The sequence below is a fragment of the Oncorhynchus nerka genome, linkage group LG25 (genome assembly GCF_034236695.1).
Source record: "Oncorhynchus nerka isolate Pitt River linkage group LG25, Oner_Uvic_2.0, whole genome shotgun sequence".
Taxonomy (NCBI): Eukaryota; Metazoa; Chordata; class Actinopteri; order Salmoniformes; family Salmonidae; genus Oncorhynchus; species Oncorhynchus nerka.
In genome coordinates, this window is record NC_088420.1 from 31,140,506 (window position 1) to 31,161,579 (window position 21,074).

Sequence of the window (21,074 nt, forward strand, 5' to 3'; positions counted from 1 at the left end):
TCTTTCAAATCTGATCTTATCTTATACACATTAACACTAAAGCATACTAACGTGGCTGCCACTCTTATGAATCATCTCAAGGTGGAAATAACAGATAAATAACACACAAAGATCTTCAACCTCTCCTCCCTGTCAAGTCAAGTTTCAACAACAGTAAGAAAACATCTCTGATTCTTGTAGCTACAGGCTTCAACAAAGTGCTGGAACTCCGCCCATTGCACAAGACTGAGTGACAGGCTAACTGGTGAGAGTGTAGCGGAACAACACACAAACCAGACAGCAGTTCCACTCTGTTGTAATCACATACAGAGAAAGGAAGGACACCCAGTTCATCACAGTCTTGATTTCTCCTATCTACATACCAGAAACACTTTCTCCTCTCATCCATAAGCACAGGCAGTCACAATGGTAAAATCTTGCATAGAATTCTCACAATGACCAACAATAAATCCTAAAATTACAGCCTTGAGTGGGGATACAGTGGAGATAAAATTATTTTCCAGAGCATGAAACATCATTGTGACCTCAGACAAACATTTCAGTGGTTTTGTGTGAGAGACAAGGCCATGCAGGAATTCAGGGAGCACTCTGATACATTTCAGGGGAACCAAAATACACAGAAAAGATGTGGATAGGCCTACTGTACTATAAGTCAGGATGGACATTGAAAGCTCAATCAAGCAGAAGTGGCACAGCTCCATGGGTTTTTAGACCATCTGCATGCACCTCACAAACCTACCTCAGTCTATATGTTTAGATAAAAGATCAGTGGATATGTGTTCAGTTTTGTTAGCTTTGACAACAACATTCCCTGGTCCGTTTAACTGCCCCAAGGGCATCAAAGCAACCTTTGTGATTGGCTATGTGAGAAGAAAGCCCAGCGCTATTTGGAACCATACCAGACAGAGCTGAAATCCTGCTCTTTGTGCAGAATCCATTTTGCCTGGTGTAGGACTAGCTAGGTGTTCTGCTCCGCAACAGAATTCTTATCTAAACTCCCTCCGTCTCTGCCTCGAAAAGATGGCGCCAAAGAACATGGCTGACGTTTTACATTCTCCCAACCAATTGTGCTATTTAGTTAAGTTTTTAAGTTATTGTGTCCGTAATGTTGCTGCTACCGTCTCTAATGACCGAAAATAACTTCTGGACATCAGAAAAGCGATTACTCAGCGTGGAATGGAAGAAACTTTTTCCTTTAACGAGTCTGACGAGAAGGATATCCTGCTTTCACTGGAACAGGCCCAGATCCAAGCCTTTTGTGTGAAGAAAAGACGCCGGAAAAGGGGACGCAGATCAGGGATCCTTCCCAGAATCCGGAGGCGAGCGAGTAAACTCCCAATGCCTTCCATTCTTCTTGCTAACGTGCAATATTTGGAAAATAAAATTGATGTCCTACCATTAAGATTATCCTACCGACTGGACATTAAAAACTGTAACATCGTAGTACCTTATGATAACCTGTCATCCACACTATCTACTAAGAGAGTTCTCAACTGTATTATTCGTAGCCATCTATTTACCACCACAGACCAATGCTGGCACTAAGATCGCACTCAACCAACTCTATAAGGCCATAAGCAAGGAAGAAAATGCTCACCCAGAAGCGGCACTCTTAGTGGCCAGGGACTTCAATGCAGGCAAACATAAATTTTAACATAAGTTTTACCAAAGTCTTACCAGCATGTCACATGTGCAAGCAGGGGAAAAAAAATCCAAGACCACCTTTATTCCACACACAGAGATGCATACAAAGCTCTCCCCCACCCTCCATTTGGCAAATCTGACCATAATTCTATCCTCATGATTCCTGCTAACAAACAAAAACTAAAGCAGGAAGTACCAGTGACTCGCTCACTGGTGGTCAGATGACGTGGAAGCTACACTACAGGACTGTTTTGCTAGAATAGACTGGAAAATGATCCGGGATTCATCCAAAGGCATTGAGGAATACACCACCTCAGTCATCGGCTTCATCAATAAGTGCATCGATGATGTCGTCCCCACAGTGACTGTACGTACATATCCTAACCAAAAGCCAAGGATTACAGGCAACATCCGCATCGAGCTAAAGGCTAGAGCTGCCATTTCAAGGAGCGGGAAACTAATCCCGACGCTTATAAGAAATCCCACTATGCCCTCATACGAACCATCAAACAAGCAAAGTGTCAATACAGGATTAAGATTGAATCCTACTTCACCCGCTCTGACGCTCGTCGGATGTGGCAGGGCTTGAAAACTATTATGGACTACAAAGGGAAACCCAGAGGCGAGCTGCCCAGGGAAGCGAGCCTACCAGACGAGTTAAAGGCCTTTTATGCTCACTTCGAGGCAAGCAACACCGAAGCATGCACAAGAGCACCAGCTGTTCTGGATGACTGTGTGATAACGCTCTCGGTAGACAACGTGAACAAAACCTTTAATAGGTCAACATTCACAAAGCCGCTGGGACAGACGGATTACCAGAATGTGTACTCAAAGCATGCTGGGACCAACTGTCAAGTGTGTTCACTGACATTTTCAACCTCTCCCTGACCGAGTCTGTAATACCTACATGTTTTAAGCAGACCACCATAGTCCCTGTGCCCAAGGAAGCGAAGGTAACCTGCCTAAATGAATACTCACGTCGGTAGCCATGAAGTGCTTTGAAAGGCTGGTCATGGCTCACATCAACAGCATCCTCCTGGACACCCTAAACACACTCCAATTTGCATATCACCCCAACAGATCCACAGATGACGCAATCTCAATCGCACTCCACACTGCCCTTTTCCACCTGGACAAAAGGAACACCTATGTGGGAATGCTGTTCATTGACTACAGCTCAACGTTCAACAACATAGTGCCCACAAAGCTCATCATTAAGCTAAGGACTCTGGGAATAAACACCTCCCTCTGCAACTGGATCTTGGACTTCCTGATGGGCCGCCCCCAGATGGTTAACGTATGCAACAACACGTCTGCCACGCTGATCCTTAACACTGGGGCCCCTCGGGGTGTGTACTTATTCCTGTATTCCCCGTTCACCCACGACTGCGAAACACGACTCCAACACCATCATTCAGTTTGCTGACGACACAACAGTGGTAGGCCTGATCACCGACAACGATGAGACATTTACATTTAAGTCATTTAGCAGACGCTCTTATCCAGAGCGACTTACAAATTGGTGTTTTCACCTTATGACATCCAGTGGAACAGCGACTTTACAATAGTGCATCTATTTTTAAGGGGGGGGGGGGGTGAGAAGGATTACTTTATCCTATCCTAGGTATTCCTTAAAGAGGTGGGGTTTCAGGTGTCTCCGGAAGGTGGTGATTGACTCCGCTGTCCTGGCGTCGTGAGGGAGTTTGTTCCACCATTGGGGGGCCAGAGCAGCGAACAGTTTTGACTGGGCTGAGCGGGAACTGTACTTCCTCAGTGGTAGGGAGGCGAGCAGGCCAGAGGTGGATGAACGCAGTGCCCTTGTTTGGGTGTAGGGCCTGATCAGAGCCTGGAGGTACTGAGGTGCCGTTCCCCTCACTGCTCCGTAGGCAAGCACCATGGTCTTGTAGCGGATGCGAGCTTCAACTGGAAGCCAGTGGAGAGAGCGGAGGAGCGGGGTGACGTGAGAGAACTTGGGAAGGTTGAACACCAGACGGGCTGCGGCGTTCTGGATGAGTTGTAGGGGTTTAATGGCACAGGCAGGGAGCCCAGCCAACAGCGAGTTGCAGTAATCCAGACGGGAGATGACAAGTGCCTGGATTAGGACCTGCGCCGCTTCCTGTGTGAGGCAGGGTCGTACTCTGCGGATGTTGTAGAGCATGAACCTACAGGAACGGGCCACCGCCTTGATGTTAGTTGAGAACGACAGGGTGTTGTCCAGGATCACGCCAAGGTTCTTAGCGCTCTGGGAGGAGGACACGATGGAGTTGTCAACCGTGATGGCGAGATCATGGAACGGGCAGTCCTTCCCCGGGAGGAAGAGCAGCTCCGTCTTGCCGAGGTTCAGCTTGAGGTGGTGATCCGTCATCCACACTGATATGTCTGCCAGACATGCAGAGATGCGATTCGCCACCTGGTCATCAGAGGGGGGAAAGGAGAAGATTAATTGTGTGTCGTCTGCATAGCAATGATAGGAGAGACCATGTGAGGTTATGACCGAGCCAAGTGACTTGGTGTATAGCGAGAATAGGAGAGGGCCTAGAACAGAGCCCTGGGGGACACCAGTGGTGAGAGCGCGTGGTGAGGAGACAGATTCTCGCCACGCCACCTGGTAGGAGCGACCTGTCAGGTAGGACGCAATCCAAGCATGGGCCGCGCCCGGAGATGCCCAACTCGGAGAGGGTGGAGAGGAGGATCTGATGGTTCACAGTATCGAAGGCAGCCGATAGGTCTAGAAGGATGAGAGCAGAGGAGAGAGAGTTAGCTTTAGCAGTGCGGAGCGCCTCCGTGATACAGAGAAGAGCAGTCTCAGTTGAATGACTAGTCTTGAAACCTGACTGATTTGGATCAAGAAGGTCATTCTGAGAGAGATAGCGGGAGAGCTGGCCAAGGACGGCACGTTCAAGAGTTTTGGAGAGAAAAGAAAGAAGGGATACTGGTCTGTAGTTGTTGACATCGGAGGGATCGAGTGTAGGTTTTTTCAGAAGGGGTGCAACTCTCGCTCTCTTGAAGACGGAAGGGACGTAGCCAGCGGTCAGGGATGAGTTGATGAGCGAGGTGAGGTAAGGGAGAAGGTCACCGGAAATGGTCTGGAGAAGAGAGGAGGGGATAGGGTCAAGCGGGCAGGTTGTTGGGCGGCCGGCCGTCACAAGACGCGAGATTTCATCTGGAGAGAGAGGGGAGAAAGAGGTCAGAGCACAGGGTAGGGCAGTGTGAGCAGAACCAGCGGTGTCGTTTGACTTAGCAAACGAGGATCGGATGTCGTCGACCTTCTTTTCAAAATGGTTGACGAAGTCATCTGCAGAGAGGGAGGAGGGGGGGAGGATTCAGGAGGGAGGAGAAGGTTGCAAAGAGCTTCCTAGGGTTAGAGGCAGATGCTTGGAATTTAGAGTGGTAGAAAGTGGCTTTAGCAGCAGAGAGAGAAGAGGAAAATGTAGAGAGGAGGGAGTGAAAGGATGTCAGGTCCGCAGGAGGCGAGTTTTCCTCCATTTCCGCTCGGCTGCCCGGAGCCCTGTTCTGTGAGCTCGCAATGAGTCGTCCCGAGCCACGGAGCGGGAGGGAGGACCGAGCCGGCCTGGAGGATAGGGGACATAGAGAGTCAAAGGATGCAGAAAGGGAGGAGAGGAGGGTTGAAGAGGCAGAATCAGGAGATAGGTTGGAGAAGGTTTGAGCAGAGGGAAGAGATGATAGGATGGAAGAGGAGAGAGTAGCGGGAGAGAGAGAGCGAAGGTTGGGACGGCGCGATACCATCCGAGTAGGGGCAGTGTGGGAGGTGTTGGATGAGAGCGAGAGGGAAAAGGATACAAGGTAGTGGTCGGAGACTTGGAGGAGTTGCAATGAGGTTAGTGGAAGAACAGCATCTAGTAAAGATGAGGTCGAGCGTATTTCCTGCCTTGTGAGTAGGGGGAAGGTGAGAGGGTGAGGTCAAAAGAGGAGAGGAGTGGAAAGAAGGAGGCAGAGAGGAATGAGTCAAAGGTAGACGTGGGGAGGTTAAAGTCGCCCAGAACTGTGAGAGGTGAGCCGTCCTCAGGAAAGGAGCTTATCAAGGCATCAAGCTCATTGATGAACTCTCCGAGGAACCTGGAGGGCGATAAATGATAAGGATGTTAAGCTTGAAAGGGCTGGTAACTGTGACAGCATGGAATTCAAAGGATGCGATAGACAGATGGGTAAGGGGAGAAAGAGAGAATGACCACTTGGGAGAGATGAGGATCCCGGTGCCACCACCCCGCTGACCAGAAGCTCTCGGGGTGTGCGAGAACACGTGGGCAGACGAAGAGAGAGCAGTAGGAGTAGCAGTGTTGTCTGTGGTGATCCATGTTTCCGTCAGTGCCAAGAAGTCGAGGGACTGGAGGGAGGCATAGGCTGAGATGAACTCTGCCTTGTTGGCCGCAGATCGGCAGTTCCAGAGGCTACCGGAGACCTGGAACTCCACGTGGGTCGTGCGCTGGGACCACCAGATTAGGGTGGCCGCGGCCACGCGGTGTGGAGCGTTTGTATGGTCTGTGCAGAGAGGAGAGAACAGGGATAGACAGACACATAGTTGACAGGCTACACAAGAGGCTACGCTAATGCAAAGGGGATTGGAATGACAAGTGGACTACACGTCTCGAGTGTTCAGAAAGTTAAGCTTACGTAGCAAGAATCTTATTGACTAAAATGATTAAATGATACAGTACTGCTGAAGTAGGCTAGCTGGCAGAGGCTGTGTTGTTGACTATGTAGGCTAGCTGGCAGTGTCTGCGTTGTTGACACTACACTAATCAAGTCGTTCCGTTGAGTGTAATAGTTCCTACTGTGCTACTGTGCTGCTATTCGGGGCTAGCTGGCTAGCTAGCAGTGTTGATTACGTTACGTTGCGTTAAAAGAACGACAATAGCTGGCTAGCTAACCTAGGAAATCGCTCAAGACTACACAATTATCTTTGATACACAGACGGCTATGTAGCTAGCTATGTAGCTAGCTACGATCAAACAAATCAAGCCGTTGTACTGTAATGAAATGAAATTAAAAATGTGATACTACCTGTGGAGCGAATCGAAATGCGACCGGATTGTTGAGTGCGGAAGTTCTGTTCGGTAGACGTTGGCTAGCTGTTGGCTAGCTAGGAGTGTCTCCTACGTTAAGGACGACAAATAGCTGGCTAGCTAACCTCGGTAAATTAAGATAATCACTCTAAAACTACACACTCTAACTACACAATTATCTTGGATACGAAGACAGCAAAGACAACTATGTAGCTAGCTAACACTACACTAATCAAGTCGTTCAGTTGAGTGTAATAGTTGTGCTGCTAATCGGTAGACGGTGGACTAGCTAACGGTGGACGTTAGCTAGCTGGCTAGCTGCAGGGCAGTGTAGACTGCGTTAGGACGACGAAATACGATAATTACGCAATTATCTATGATACAAAGACGGCTATGTAGCTAGCTAAGAAGAAATTGCTAAGATTAGACAAATCAAACCGTTGCTAATCGGTAGACGGTGGACTAGCTAACGGTGGACGTTAGCTAGCTGGCTAGCTGCAGGGCAGTGTAGACTGTGTTAGGACGACGAAATACGATAATTACGCAATTATCTATGATAGAAAGACGGCTATGTAGCTAGCTAAGAAGAAATTGCTAAGATTAGACAAATCAAACCGTTGTACTATAATGAAATGTATAATGTATAATGAAATGTAATGAAATGTAATACTACCTGCGGACCGAGTGCAGATGCGACCGCTCGCTCCAACCCGGAGCGAGACGACCTATAAGGAGGAGGTCAGAGAACTGGTAGTGTGGTGCCAGGACAACAACCTCTCAAGACAAAGGAGCTGATCGTGGACTAGAGGAAAAGCCGGGCCGAACAGGCCCCCATTAACATTGACGGGGCTGTAGTGGAGCAGGTTGAGAGTTTCAAGTTCCTTGGTGTCCACATCACCAACGAACTAGCATGATCCAAACATACCAATACAGTCGTGAAGAGGGCACGACAAAACCATTTCCCCCTCAGGAGGCTGAAAAGACTTGGCATGGGTCCCCAGATTAGAGGTTGACCGATTAATCGGAATGGCCGATTAATTAGGGCCGATTTCAAGTTTTCATAACAATTGGTAATCGGCATTTTTGGACACCGATCATGGCCGATTACATTGCACTCCACGAGGAGGCTGCGTGGCAAGCTGACTACCTGTTATGCGAGTGCAGCAAGGAGCCAAGGCAAGGTGCTAATTAGCATTAAACGTATCTTATTAAAAACAATCAATCTTAACATAATCAGTAGTTAACTACACATGGTTGATGATATTACTAGTTTATCTAGCTTGTCCTGCGTTGCATATAATCGATGCGGTGCCTGTTAATTTATAATTGAATCCCAGCCTACTTCGCCAAACAGGTGATTTATCAAGCACATTCGCGAAAAAAGCACTGTCGTTGCACCAATGGGTACCTAACCATACACATCAACGCCTTTCTTAAAATCTATACACAAGTATATATTTTTAAACCTGCATATTTAGTTAATATTGCCTGCTAACATGAATTTCTTTTAACTTGGGAAATTGTGTCACTTCTCTTGCGTTCTGTGCAACAGAGTCAGGGTATATGCAGCAGTTTGGGCCGCCTGGCTCGTTGCGAACTGTGTGAAGACTATTTCTTCCTAACAAAGACAGTCAACTTCGCCAAACGGGGGATGATTTAACAAAAGAGCATTTGCGAAAAAAGCACAATCGATGCACGAATGTACCTAACCATAAACATCAATGCCTTTCTTAAAATCAACATATATATTTTTTAAACCTGCATATTTAGCTAAAAGAAAATCATGTTTGCAGGCAATATTAAAGTAGGGAAATTGTGTCACTTATCTTGCGTTCATTGCACGTAGAGTCAGGGTATATGCAACAGTTTGGGCCGCCTGTCTCATTGCAAACTAATTTGCCTGAATTTTACGTAATTATCACATAACATTGACGGTTGTGCAATGTAACAGCAATATTTAGACTTATGGATGCCAACCGTTAGATAAAATACGGAACGGTTCCATATTTCACTGAAAGAATAAACGTTTTGTTTTCAAAATGATAGTTTCCGGATTTGACCATATTAATGACCTAAGGATCGTATATCTGTGTGTTATTATATTATAATTAAGTCTATGATTTGATAGAGCAGTCTGACTGAGCGGTGGTAGGCAGCAGCAGGCTCGTAAGCATTCATTCAAACAGCACTTTCCTGCATTTGCCAGCAGCTCTTCGCAATGCTTGAAGCATTGCGCTGTTTATGACTTATCAACTCCCGAGATTAGGCTGGCAATACTAAAGTGCCTATTAGAACATCCAATAGTCAAAGGTATATGAAATACAAATGGTATAGAGAGTAATAGTCCTATAATAACTACGACCTAAAACTTTTTACTGGGAATATTGAAGACTCATGTTAAAAGGAACCACCAGCTTTCATAGGGTAGCCTAGTGGTTAGAGCGGTGGACTAGTAACCGGAAGGTTGCAAGTTAAAACCCCCGAGCTGACAAGGTACAAATCTGTCATTCTGCCCCTGAACAGGCAGTTAACTATTCCTAGGCCGTCATTGAAAATAAGAATTTGTTCTTAACTGACTTGCCTAGTTAAATAAAGGTAATAAAAAAAATAAAAAAATATGTTCTCATGTTCTGAGCAAGGAACTTAAACGTTAGCTTTCTTACATGGCACATATTGCATTTTTACTTTCTTCTCCAACACTTTGTTTTTGCATTATTTAAACCAAATTGAACATGTTTCATTATTTATTTGAGACTAAATTGATTTTATTGATGTATTATATTAAGTTCAAATTAAAGTGTTCATTGTTCATTCAGTACTGTTGTAATTGTCATTATTACAAATATATATATATATTTATATATTTAAAATTGGCCGATTAATCTGTATCGGCTTTTTTTGGTCCTCCAATAATCAGTATCAGTATCGGCATTGAAAAATCATAATCGGTCAACCTCTACCCCTGATCCTCAAAAGGTTCTACAGCTGCACCATCGAGAGCATCCTGACCGGTTGCATCACCGCCTGGTATGGCAACTGCTCGGCATCTGACCGTAAGGTGCTACAGAGGGTAGTGTGAATAGCCCAGTACATCACTGGGGCCAAGCTTCCTGCCATCAAGGACCTATATAATAGTATAATAGGCGGTGTCAGAGGAAAGCCCATAAAATTGTCAGAGACTCCAGTCACCCAAGTTATAGACTGTTTTCTCTGCTACCGTACGGCAAGCGGTACCGGAGCGCCAAGTCTCGGCTCCTCAACATTAGACTGCTGAACAACAACCCCCCCAACCCCTCTTGTACACTGCTGCTAATTGCTGTTTGTTTGTTACCTATGCATAGTCACTTCACCCCCACCTACATGTACAGATTACCTCAACTAGCCTGACACACTGACTCGGTACCGGTGCCCTGTGTTTTTAGCCTCGTTATTGTTATTCTTATTCTTATTGTGTTACTTTTTATTAGGACTTTTTATTTTAGCCTACTTGGTAAATAATTTCTTCTTGAACAGCTCTGTTGGTTAAGGGCTTGTAAAGTAAGCATTTCAGTCTAAAGTCTCCACTTGTTGTATTCAGCGCATGTGGCAAATAAAGTTTGATTTGACTTGATTTAATCCTCCAGTAAAGCCCAATTATCCACCACATAAAGCAGGTGCCCTGGGGAACCCACGGTTTGATTACAACAGAAAACATTTGCCCCCGGGCCCAGTTGTTTGCAGCTAAACTGGGAGGAGAGAAAGATCCTGTCAACGCTAGCTAGGGAAGGGACTGGGTGCATTGTGTTTAAGGGATTAGGCCCATAGCATGACTGCCAGCCACAAATCAAGGTCCGTTTCAAACCTGTAGTTTTCTCTGTAACATTGCTTAGACTTAAAGCTCTTTGAGAAACACCAGGACATTATTATGTTTAGCAGCCACCTACATGATAACAAATTTAAGACAAGGAATAACTTGAATTTATTTGCATGATAGCACACTGCACTGTATGTATTTGAGACACTAACACATCTTCATATGTTCGATATGTATTCTACATTCGTTTTTAACCTATATCTGAAACCCTATGACTCACTTTTGGTTGTGCAAAATTTCACCTGTGTGGACTGACTAACCCTACCTGAATCAACCTTCCTTCCCACTAGTCCTTGCCTGTCACAGCCTGGTGTCTGTTATTACTACGCTCAGTGACTGTGTGACACCTGTAATCCCTCTGAGTGAAATGATGGAACGGACTAGGAGAGGAGTTTCACTGCCAGACCTCCTAGGGGGTGACAGGGGGGGGGGATTCCATGTCAGCACCCAGAGCCCAGGCAGGGGGCGGTGAGTCAGTCAGAGGTGAGTCAGGCCTGGGCAACATGGGTTACTCAGCTGATCTCTTTGTAGGCCTCTGCTCATTTGACCACCACAAACTCCCCCACTCACTCACTAATACTGATTGGTGGGAAACGACTTCATCTATTTATACACTAGCATCACTTCCGGGTCTCATTAATCCCTCATTCTGAAATAGCAAGCTGATAGCTAGCACGTTGCAAACTATTAACGCTATTGTCAGGTTGAGTCTTTCTCTAAAGGCATGGTTATCAAGGCCAGTCTGGGAATAACATTTGATTTGAAATAAAAAATCTCTCCGAAAAATGTAGCCTAAACCTTCCATCTACATACCCACCAATCAAATACAGTTCATTTTAGATAGCTACAGGAAAAGCTACCCTCATCTAAATACATATGTGGTGATGTCAGTGGTGTTTGTCCATTGTGTTAAAGCTTTCTAATGTGTGTGTGAATGCCCAGACCAGGGGACAAACAGTGGGACTATACCAGCCCTCTCCAGGGGGTCGGCCCCAGTGCTGCTAAAGAGCATAAGCCTCTCAGATGGAAATACAGTATGGTCCTGTCAACCAAATACCAAACCCCTGTGTAATTACAGCACTACAAGCTGACAGAATGCCAACACTTTCAAACAATAGTAAGGAACGGTAGTGCCTAGACTCCAGCAGCAGGACTATTTTCTCTCCTCAAAACCTTAATCTTTCAACTTTCTCCTGAGTCAGCTGAGCAGCGGATCTCCATGGCTCTCTCTCCTGTCTGGCTGTTCCAAAGCCTGTTCTTCTAAGTGTCTTAAGCCCTCCAATTCTCCCCTTTCAGAAGAGAGGGGCCTTTACAAGGCATACAGGACAGAACACTAAGCTTTCTTCAGGAACTGGTATGTAGCATTATGTAGCATTAGAACTTCACATTTCTATCTAAAAACACACAACCCAATACACATAACGAGACACGCAGCACACAAAGTAAACCGTGCTGAGTACCAACAAAAGGTAAGGTTTTTAACATTTTTACTAAAGTCCTCACCACTCTTTTCCTATTCGTCCCTCAATGTCCTGCCCTCCCTCTCTTTTTATCCACCTCTCTACTCTTTCCCAGCTGGGGCATTTAGCATGTCCTAACCAAAGTGTTCACACAGCAACAAAAACAGCTAACCCACAAACATTCACATTAAACACTCACCAGATAGTTCATTTTCAGCCCTATAGTGCGAGTCCGTCCGACAGACTCCAGACCGGAGCAACAGGGCAGAGATTTAGCCCTGGAAACAAGCCCTGTGCCCTGGAAACAAGCCCGGTGTCCTGGAAACAAGCCCTGTGTCCTGGAAACAAGCCCTGTGTCCTGGAAACAAGCCCTGTGCCCTGGAAACAAGCCCTGTGTCCTGGAAACAAGCCCTGTGTCCTGGAAACAAGCCCTGTGTCCTGGAAACAAGCCCTGTGTCTAGCCACCAGTTAAAGTTCCCGGTTGTCTCGCTCCCAGGCAGAAAGACTTGGTCAGATTCTAACACATTCTCCGGCACTGTGATCTCAGAGGGCAAGAATGAGACTGTCCTTAGCTCTTTCTCCGACTTCCTCTCTCCCTCTCTCTGGCCAGTGGAGGGAGAGAAGAATGCTCAGTAACCTGACACCCACCAGTTCCTGCACATCCCGACATTCCCACTCCCGGTCTGTGATTGGTCGAAGGACCTATTTTTATGTTAATGACTCTTGCCTTCTCATCTCCCCCTGGCTGTGTGGAATGTTTAGTGCTGTGTTCAGACCTTGGAGGGACACAGAAACTCCGTTTTTCTAAGGTTCAAGCAGCAGCAGAACACACATACCTCCCCCAGCCACCTTGGCTCACTCTTTTCTATCTCATCAATTCATCTCCATTTTTAGATTCTACTCACTTGGCATTTCCCTCCTCCCAAAAACAATTCTTATTTCTTATTCATCTCATTGGTCTTGCATTGTTGCTCAGATACATGAGCAGATTATACACTCTGGTCTTAAAGGTGAATCCCTCCAGCAATGTATGTCTAAACACATTTGAGGGCAGCGTGTATATTGTGCAGCACACACGTTCAAATCCATTCCCAGTACACTAGTTCTAATTGTTCCCTCAGCTTACATTTCATTTGCTGGGAATAAGAAGAAACTAAAAATCAACTGGGTGGAACTAAAACGTTAGTGTCGCCCACGGAGACCCTAACTCAACAAACACAGCGCAAGGCTTGTCCGTGTAACACAATAACTGTATAACGGTATAGCATAACTAGTTTCACAATGCAAATCTCACAATACTGTCAGGGCAAACATGAGGGATGACATCCAACACTTAGTTAATCATCTAACTCAGATTGAGCAGGTCAGGAGGTCATGAGGTCAAATGCAGTCCCTACTCCTTAATCAATATTCCAGAACTAAATCAACACAAATGTCTTCCAGTGGAACCATTCCGTCTCCAGACAGATATGTCAAACTCTCAAACAGGACTCACCTTCATGTGGTATACACCGATTCAAATGTAGAGAGTGTGGGTATGTTATGAGTAAGAAAGGTACACGGAAGAGAGTATTGGTATGAGTGAGGTATGTGAAGGTGAGAATGTGTTTTCAGAAAGGTGGGAGCTGTGTGGTGTGAAGGGGGAGGGGCCACATTATCCAGGTCATAATAGGCCTTACAGCATGAGGGCTTTGTGTAGACCACAACATAGCCTACATAGACAGTCAAAGTGGTGTAATGCAGAGAGGGCAACAACACATCCTACAATCATAGACCACAGAGAAGAAAAACACCACAGAAAGCACCAGAAATTGGGCCAATGCTGCATAAGCAGGCTGGCTGGCAGGACTGTGGGAGACAGAGGTGAAGTGACAGTCTAGCAGGGCTATTCTCACACTGAGCTGACATCCTCCCGTGGGTCACTGCTCAGGGGTAAAGGTCAAATCACTGAGGTAGCAGGCACGGCTGTCAAGCCTCAGAACACAAACCGAGAAGAGGGAGCAAAACAGCATTAGGGGGCTTGAAGAGTAGGCTGGTGTCACATCAAAAACATTCCCCCGATTTAATGTGATCGGAGAAATGTTCATTCTAATCTTGATATAAAATCTGCATTTCAAAAAGCCAGAGGTCCTGAGGTGTCCATGGTGATTGAGCAGTTTCACTGAAGTAGACTCACTTCTGGCGCTCAATACACACATATGCTAGCACACACACACACTTCTGCAGTTCACAGTTTTACATGGTCTCATGGGACCTGTGCAACAGTCCCAGTTTCTCTCATCAGAGCCTGGGTGAGATCACAGCTGTCAATTAAACAGAGAGCTAGACCAGATTAGACCATCACATCAGAGTCAGACACCATTTCAATTTGCCCCTCCTCCCTTCGTCCCCTCTCACTACTCAGCTAATGAGCCCCCCCCACCAGGGCCCACTAATCAATCCCCTGGCCCAGGGTAACAGGCTTAACTACCTGTCAACATACTGCACGACGATACGACAGGCATTCAATGATTCTACACAGATAGACCTGTCCATAGACTACTGCTGTGGTGGCTGAATATCACAGACAAGAAGATACAACAGTCAACTACCAGGAATAATCACAGGCGTAGACAGCTGCATCCTCAGCACATAATTCAGACACATTCATGTCACTGTTCTGTGGTGAGTTCTATCTGTGTGCCCTAACACTTTCAGTCCAAGTGGGTCTGTGTGGCTTGCATGTGGGGTCTGTGGGTTCTGTCGGTGCTGTGCAGCAGAACACTGGTCCATTGTGCTGGTGTTGTCCGGACCAGGGCTGTCCGGCTGCCCATGCATTCCTCACACCTACACATTGAGCACCTCTCCAGGCCCAGCCTCACCCGCCACAGCCCTAGAGCCCCCTGCTCCGGCCAGCACGTAACCTATGTCACACAGACATTTTACAAATGCCTGAAAACAATGTCTTCCCTTTGTTCTGTCTGAGGGGGGCCAGATTTATTATTGAGGTGGACAAGAGATGTCGGTCACCAAATGTGAATATGGAAATCCTGTTTCCTAGTGAATTGAGATTGTTTGTGTTTCTCTGATGGGAGCCCAGAAGTCCTTCTACTGGGGCTATCGCTGGGCAGGAACACGGTCTCTCCAACTCTCCCTCCACTATCTCGCCAAAACCAACTCACAATGGCGAATCACGCTGATCACTAATTACTTCATTAACCCCTTGCAAATGACTTCTTCAATCATGCGTGTGATGTTTAGCATTTAATGAGCCCCTTCTATAGTGAGATTTGGTGAATTTCAGTCAAAGCCCGTGACAATCTGGGGTTTAGTATTCCATGATTTAAATAGATATTGAATCATTATTATGGTTGGACTAAACCTCAAGCTGTCATTTGGACTGATTAACAACACCACAGCTGTAAGCCTCTGGCTGGCGAGCCGTTATAATAGAAAGTCAATTATTTCGATTCCAATCAATTGTATCATCCACACATTCGTATCCAAACTATGCATAATAACAAAGGGTGTCCTGTGGGGAATGGGCCCGTGCCGCACAACTGTGACATCATTCATAGCGGCTGAGAGTGAAACAATGCACATGGTTGTGTACGACATCTGCCCCCCTGGTCAAAATGAATATCCACGCATCTTTGAAGGGGAAAAATTAAAGACTGATTCTTTTGTTGTGACTTTGTCAGTCCTGCTGTGCAGTCGATCACATACAGGCTTTTCAAAGTCTTATGGTGGAAGACGGGGAATCGTCCAACAACACAGTGATACACTCATCCACAACAAAACACAACCAAGCTTGCACGCACACGTTGGATGGACAGTGACACACACACACACACACACACACACACACACACACACACACACACACACACACACACACACACACACACACACACACACACACACACACACACACACACACACACACACACACACACACACAGGACAAAGTTGTGTCCTCTTACAGGATGCAGCATCAAAGATTCTGACAGTGTGATCTGACATGTTGGATCAATTTTCCAGACTGCCAGTTTGCCCCAGTCCCTGAGGGAGGGTTTACCCCTCCACCCCCCCTCCCCACCCACCATTCGTCTGATAGAGGATAAGACGCAGATATCTGGGATACACAGAATAAAATAAAAACATAACCCTATAGGAGAACAATAATCACTGTAAGTGTTTACAAATCCCCCCCCCCCCCGAGTAATAGGATTGATCTGAACAGCTTCAACAATCATTTCCATAGATAATTGCATTTGTTTACTCTGATTTTATATTTCATTTTTATTTGTTTTCTTATCAGCAAAGCTTGTTAATATTCTGAGATGATTAAAAACTACAAAGTGAGTATTTTTTTAAATTAAAGCTTGCTCCACAACGCTGCCTGTTCCTCAGTATTAGCGCTCTGCAGCACAGGGCAAATTTCCCTCTCTTTCGCTGCAATAAAAAAAAGATTAGCATTAATGTGGCAGGAAGTAAAATGGCATTATCTCTGTGTGTGCAGAATGGGAGGCTAATTGTATTTCCAGGCTAAACGAGGAACTCTGTGTTTAGGGAGGAATGTCTTCCTCACTGAAACACACGCTGAGATGTTCTGCATGCAAAGGAACTCCTATAGGCCCCAAACGGCCCCCCTAAAAATAAACACAATCCTTCCACAGCCAACTTAATTAGATTCTCCTGATTTGCTTTTTCATTTTAATCTCTATTATGGTTGGGTGTCTGCCATTGGTTTGGCCCACAGCTCTTCCACTGAGGAGTAATCCACTAGTGAAATTTGCAATCAGTCTCTGGGCTCCTTGCATAAACACACACACTGACAAATGACATTACTACTCTCACTATGATGTCGCAGAAACACCAGGGTGCCAGTCAGAATGCTGTTCTCTCATTCCATCATCACACACCCACACACACACACACACACACACACACACACACACACACACACACACACACACACACACACACACACACACACACACACACACACACACACACACACACACACACACACACTCTCTCTCTTTCAAGACATACAGAAACACATATTTACTTACATAGACATACAACTCACACAGTGACAAATCCAAACCCAGTGTTCCTTCCCCCTGGTTGGAATGTAGGAATGTGACTCTAACATTAACCCCATAACGTTGGGGTTTCCAACCATCATTTCCAGGAAGGGGACCTTTTCCTATGGACACAATGGCAGGACTGAGTCACAACAAAACAATGGAGCTAGATGGTCACTAAACACGCCAAAATAGGCATTACACAATTACAATATACTTGAAATATATCCCTTATATTGATGTTCATCACTATGAGCACATTTTTCAATGTTCCTAATCTATAGCTGGAACATTCTTTAGAGCAGATGCCTTCATGGACATTACTGATAACATAGAAGGATGTGAATGATTTCAGCAATGCTCCTCCACATAATTGTAATAATCCCTCCGTTCATAGGCAGAGCTGCTTCTGTGTAGATGCCTTTCACCTGCTCCATCTGAATGATGTGTGTTTGGGTGTGAACTGGATCCAGGCTGTAGCCCTGTATACAGAGAATCACAGGCAGCCCCAGAGAGGTGTTGAGGTGAGAGCACCGGAGTCAGCCATGACAGGCCATCAGGAGCTGCCATCTAATGTAATCTCATTACAATTCTCACTAAAGTGTGACTACAGCCTAATTTAATCTGATTAGTCAGCTCAGCCATTTGTAACTGTCAACTAGGCTACCATAATATTACCGCCATACAGCCTCCCTTGTGGGTGGGAATCATGGACCAGGCAAGCCTGGAGAGAGAAATATGGAATATAAATACACTTGTTCAAACGTTAAAGTATTCATTTCAACACAGGAACAACACCTAACCCGTGTCCAAGTGCCACACAAATGTTCCTAGCCTTGGTGAAGCCATGACAACAGTTGACAGCTAATGAGGAATACATGAGCAGTGTGGGTCAGGGTTCACAGAGCTATAATGAGTTCTGTAGCTATGCACCGCACTCCAATCAGCTTTCTTGCTCCCGCATAATTCAAAAGAGCTCTCCGCTCCTTGGAACCATTATAAAAAACAATGTATCAGCCAGAAAACTATTCATTGGAGGAGAATAACATACAGGTCAGAGCTGTTAACGAACTAGTCAACACATAGCAGGGTTGAGCAGATAGAGATATATAAGTACTCTACTGTATATGGCTCTGGGGGTAAAAGAGCACTACTGTCCCCTAGGAGATGACAGAACTCAAGGTACCATGGAATCAGTTGCCATCATAACATTTGCATTTGTTTATACTGCAAACATAAGACCAGCATACCATAATCATGTCCCAATGTCCTTGCAGAATGACCACAGAGATCTACACTGAGTGTACAAAACATTAAGAACACCTGCTCTTTTCATCACACAGACTGACCAGGTGAATCTAGGTGAAAGCTATGATCCCTTATTGATGTCACTTGTTAAATCCACTTCAATTAGTGTAAAAGAAGGGGAGGAGACAGGTAAATAACTATTTTTGAGCCTTGAGACATTGTGTATGTGTGCCATTCAGGTGGTGAATGGGCAAGACAAAAGATTGAAGTGCCTTTGAACAGGGTATTGTAGTAGGTGCCAGGCGCACTGGTATGTGTCAAGAACTGTTACGCTGCTGGGGTTTTCACACTCAACAGTTTCCTGTGTGTATCAAGAATGGCCTACCACCCAAAGCACATCCAGCCAATTAGAGTCAAGATGGGCCAGAATCCCTGTGGAATGCTTTTGACACCTTGTAGAGTCCATGCCCTGATGAATTGAGGCTGTTCTGAGGGAAAAGTGGGTGCAACTCAATATTAGGAAGGTGTTCCTAATGTTTGGTATACTCAGTGTATGTAATTGGAGAGCCTTCGACCAAATAAGTACATGGTGTCAACCAGTCTTATATATCCCTTGCCACTATTGGCCTCTCTCAGACATGTTAGTGATCTTGTGAAGTGAAAGAAGGGACCTGTGTTCTCCATGTCTCTGTCCAATCTGTGTTTATTCTACAGGGGCAAAGCGCTGTAAGGTCAGGTGTGTTCACCTCACAGCTATCCTCCAGTGGGACAACCATTACCCCTGTGAGGCCCACAGCCTCTGGGGTCGCTGGCTCCACTGCAGCCCAGTGAAACATGACACCCTTTCATCACACCCTGGAATGTGTGTGATTGAGAAAGAAGAGGTGGAGGGACTTAGGGTCCCGTCCTATGCACCACTGTTTTAACAAATGATCTGACCACCTACCCCACTGACCATCCCTCCTTGTCTATGGCATCACCACATGGTTGAGGTCAGTGGTCAATCAGTCAGATCTGGCGTTGTGATTGGTGCTCTCCACTAAGCTGTGTGACAGAGGAGGAGGTGTGTGTCAGAGCTGCATGGGGAATAATGGTGTCTAACGAGCAGATCAGTATCAGCACAGCTCTCTGATGCCTGTTGTGTCGCTAACACCACCGAGACACTTAAACACCAGTTCCCTGCTCCACACACTCACTCACAGACTCGCACACTCAGCCTGTCTTCCTGGGATTAAGTGAAAAGGCACTTGTGTCAGTCAAACTGAAAGACAGGCCGTGCTTGGAGAGCATGGAGGCGAGAGGGACCTAAGACCTAATGATGAATCGTAAGGAACCAGTTACACTATTCACACTGCTGGTGAACACATACAGTAGGCATCCTGTAATGGCCACACTGCTGGTGAACACATACAGTAGGCATCCTGTAATGGCCACACTGCTGGTGAACACATACAGTAGGCATACTGTAATGGCCACACTGCTGGTGAACACATACAGTAGGCATACTGTAATGGCCACACTGCTGGTGAACACATACAGTAGACATACTGTAATGGCCACACTGCTGGTGAACACATACAGTAGACATCCTGTAATGGCCACACTGCTGGTGAACACATACAGTAGGCATACTGTAATGGCCACACTGCTGGTGAACACATACAGTAGGCATACTGTAATGGCCACACTGCTGGTGAACACATACTGTAGGCCTACTGTAATGGCCACACTGCTGGTGAACACATACAGTAGGCATCCTGTAATGTCCACACTGCTGGTGAACACATAGAGTAGGCATACTGTAATGGCCACACTGCTGGTGAACACATACAGTAGGCATACTGTAATGGCCACACTGCTGGTGAACACATACAGTAGGCATCCTGTAATGGCCACACTGCTGGTGAACACATACAGTAGGCATACTGTAATGGCCACACTGCTGGTGAACACATACAGTAGGCATACTGTAATGGCCACACTGCTGGTGAACACATACAGTAGACATACTCTAATGGCCACACTGCTGGTGAACACATACAGTAGACATCCTGTAATGGCCACACTGCTGGTGAACACATACAGTAGGCATACTGTAATGGCCACACTGCTGGTGAACACATACAGTAGGCATACTGTAATGGCCACACTGCTGGTGAACACATACAGTAGGCATACTGTAATGGCCACACTGCTGGTGAACACATACAGTAGGCATCCTGTAATGGCCACACTGCCGGTGAACACATACAGTAGGCATCCTGTAATGGCCACACTGCCGGTGAACACATACAGTAGGCATCCTGTAATGGCCACACTGCCGGTGAACACATACAGTAGGCATCCTGTAATGGCCACACTGCCGGTGAACACATACAGTAGGCATCCTGTAATGGCCACACTGCTGGTGAACACATACAGTAGGCATACTGTAATGGCCACACTGCTGGTGAACACATACAGTAGGCATCCTGTAATGGCCACACTGCTGGTGAACACATACAGTAGGCATACTGTAATGGCCCCACTGCTGGTGAACACATACAGTAGGCATACTGTAATGGCCACACTGCCGGTGAACACATACAGTAGGCATCCTGTAATGGCCACACTGCCGGTGAACACATACAGTAGGCATCCTGTAATGGCCACACTGCCGGTGAACACATACAGTAGGCATCCTGTAATGGCGACACTGCCGGTGAACACATACAGTAGGCATCCTGTAATGGCCACACTGCCGGTGAACACATACAGTAGGCATCCTGTAATG

At 46.1% G+C, this 21,074-nt stretch overlaps 1 protein-coding gene across 2 annotated transcripts in view; it reads right to left on the reverse strand.

Moving 5' to 3' along the window:
• LOC115109374 (breast cancer anti-estrogen resistance protein 1-like) overlaps nt 1-21,074 on the reverse strand; it is a 127,210-nt gene that overhangs the window by 54,194 nt on the left and 51,942 nt on the right. The window contains exon 1 of one of the 2 annotated variants that reach the window (XM_029634198.2): nt 12,181-12,596. The exons of the other annotated variant lie outside the window; for it this stretch is intronic. Within the exon in view, the coding sequence (XP_029490058.2) occupies nt 12,181-12,192 (12 nt within the window). The 5' untranslated portion in view covers nt 12,193-12,596. Of the gene's footprint in view, nt 1-12,180; nt 12,597-21,074 lie in introns of those variants that run through there. 2 annotated transcript variants of the gene reach the window in all.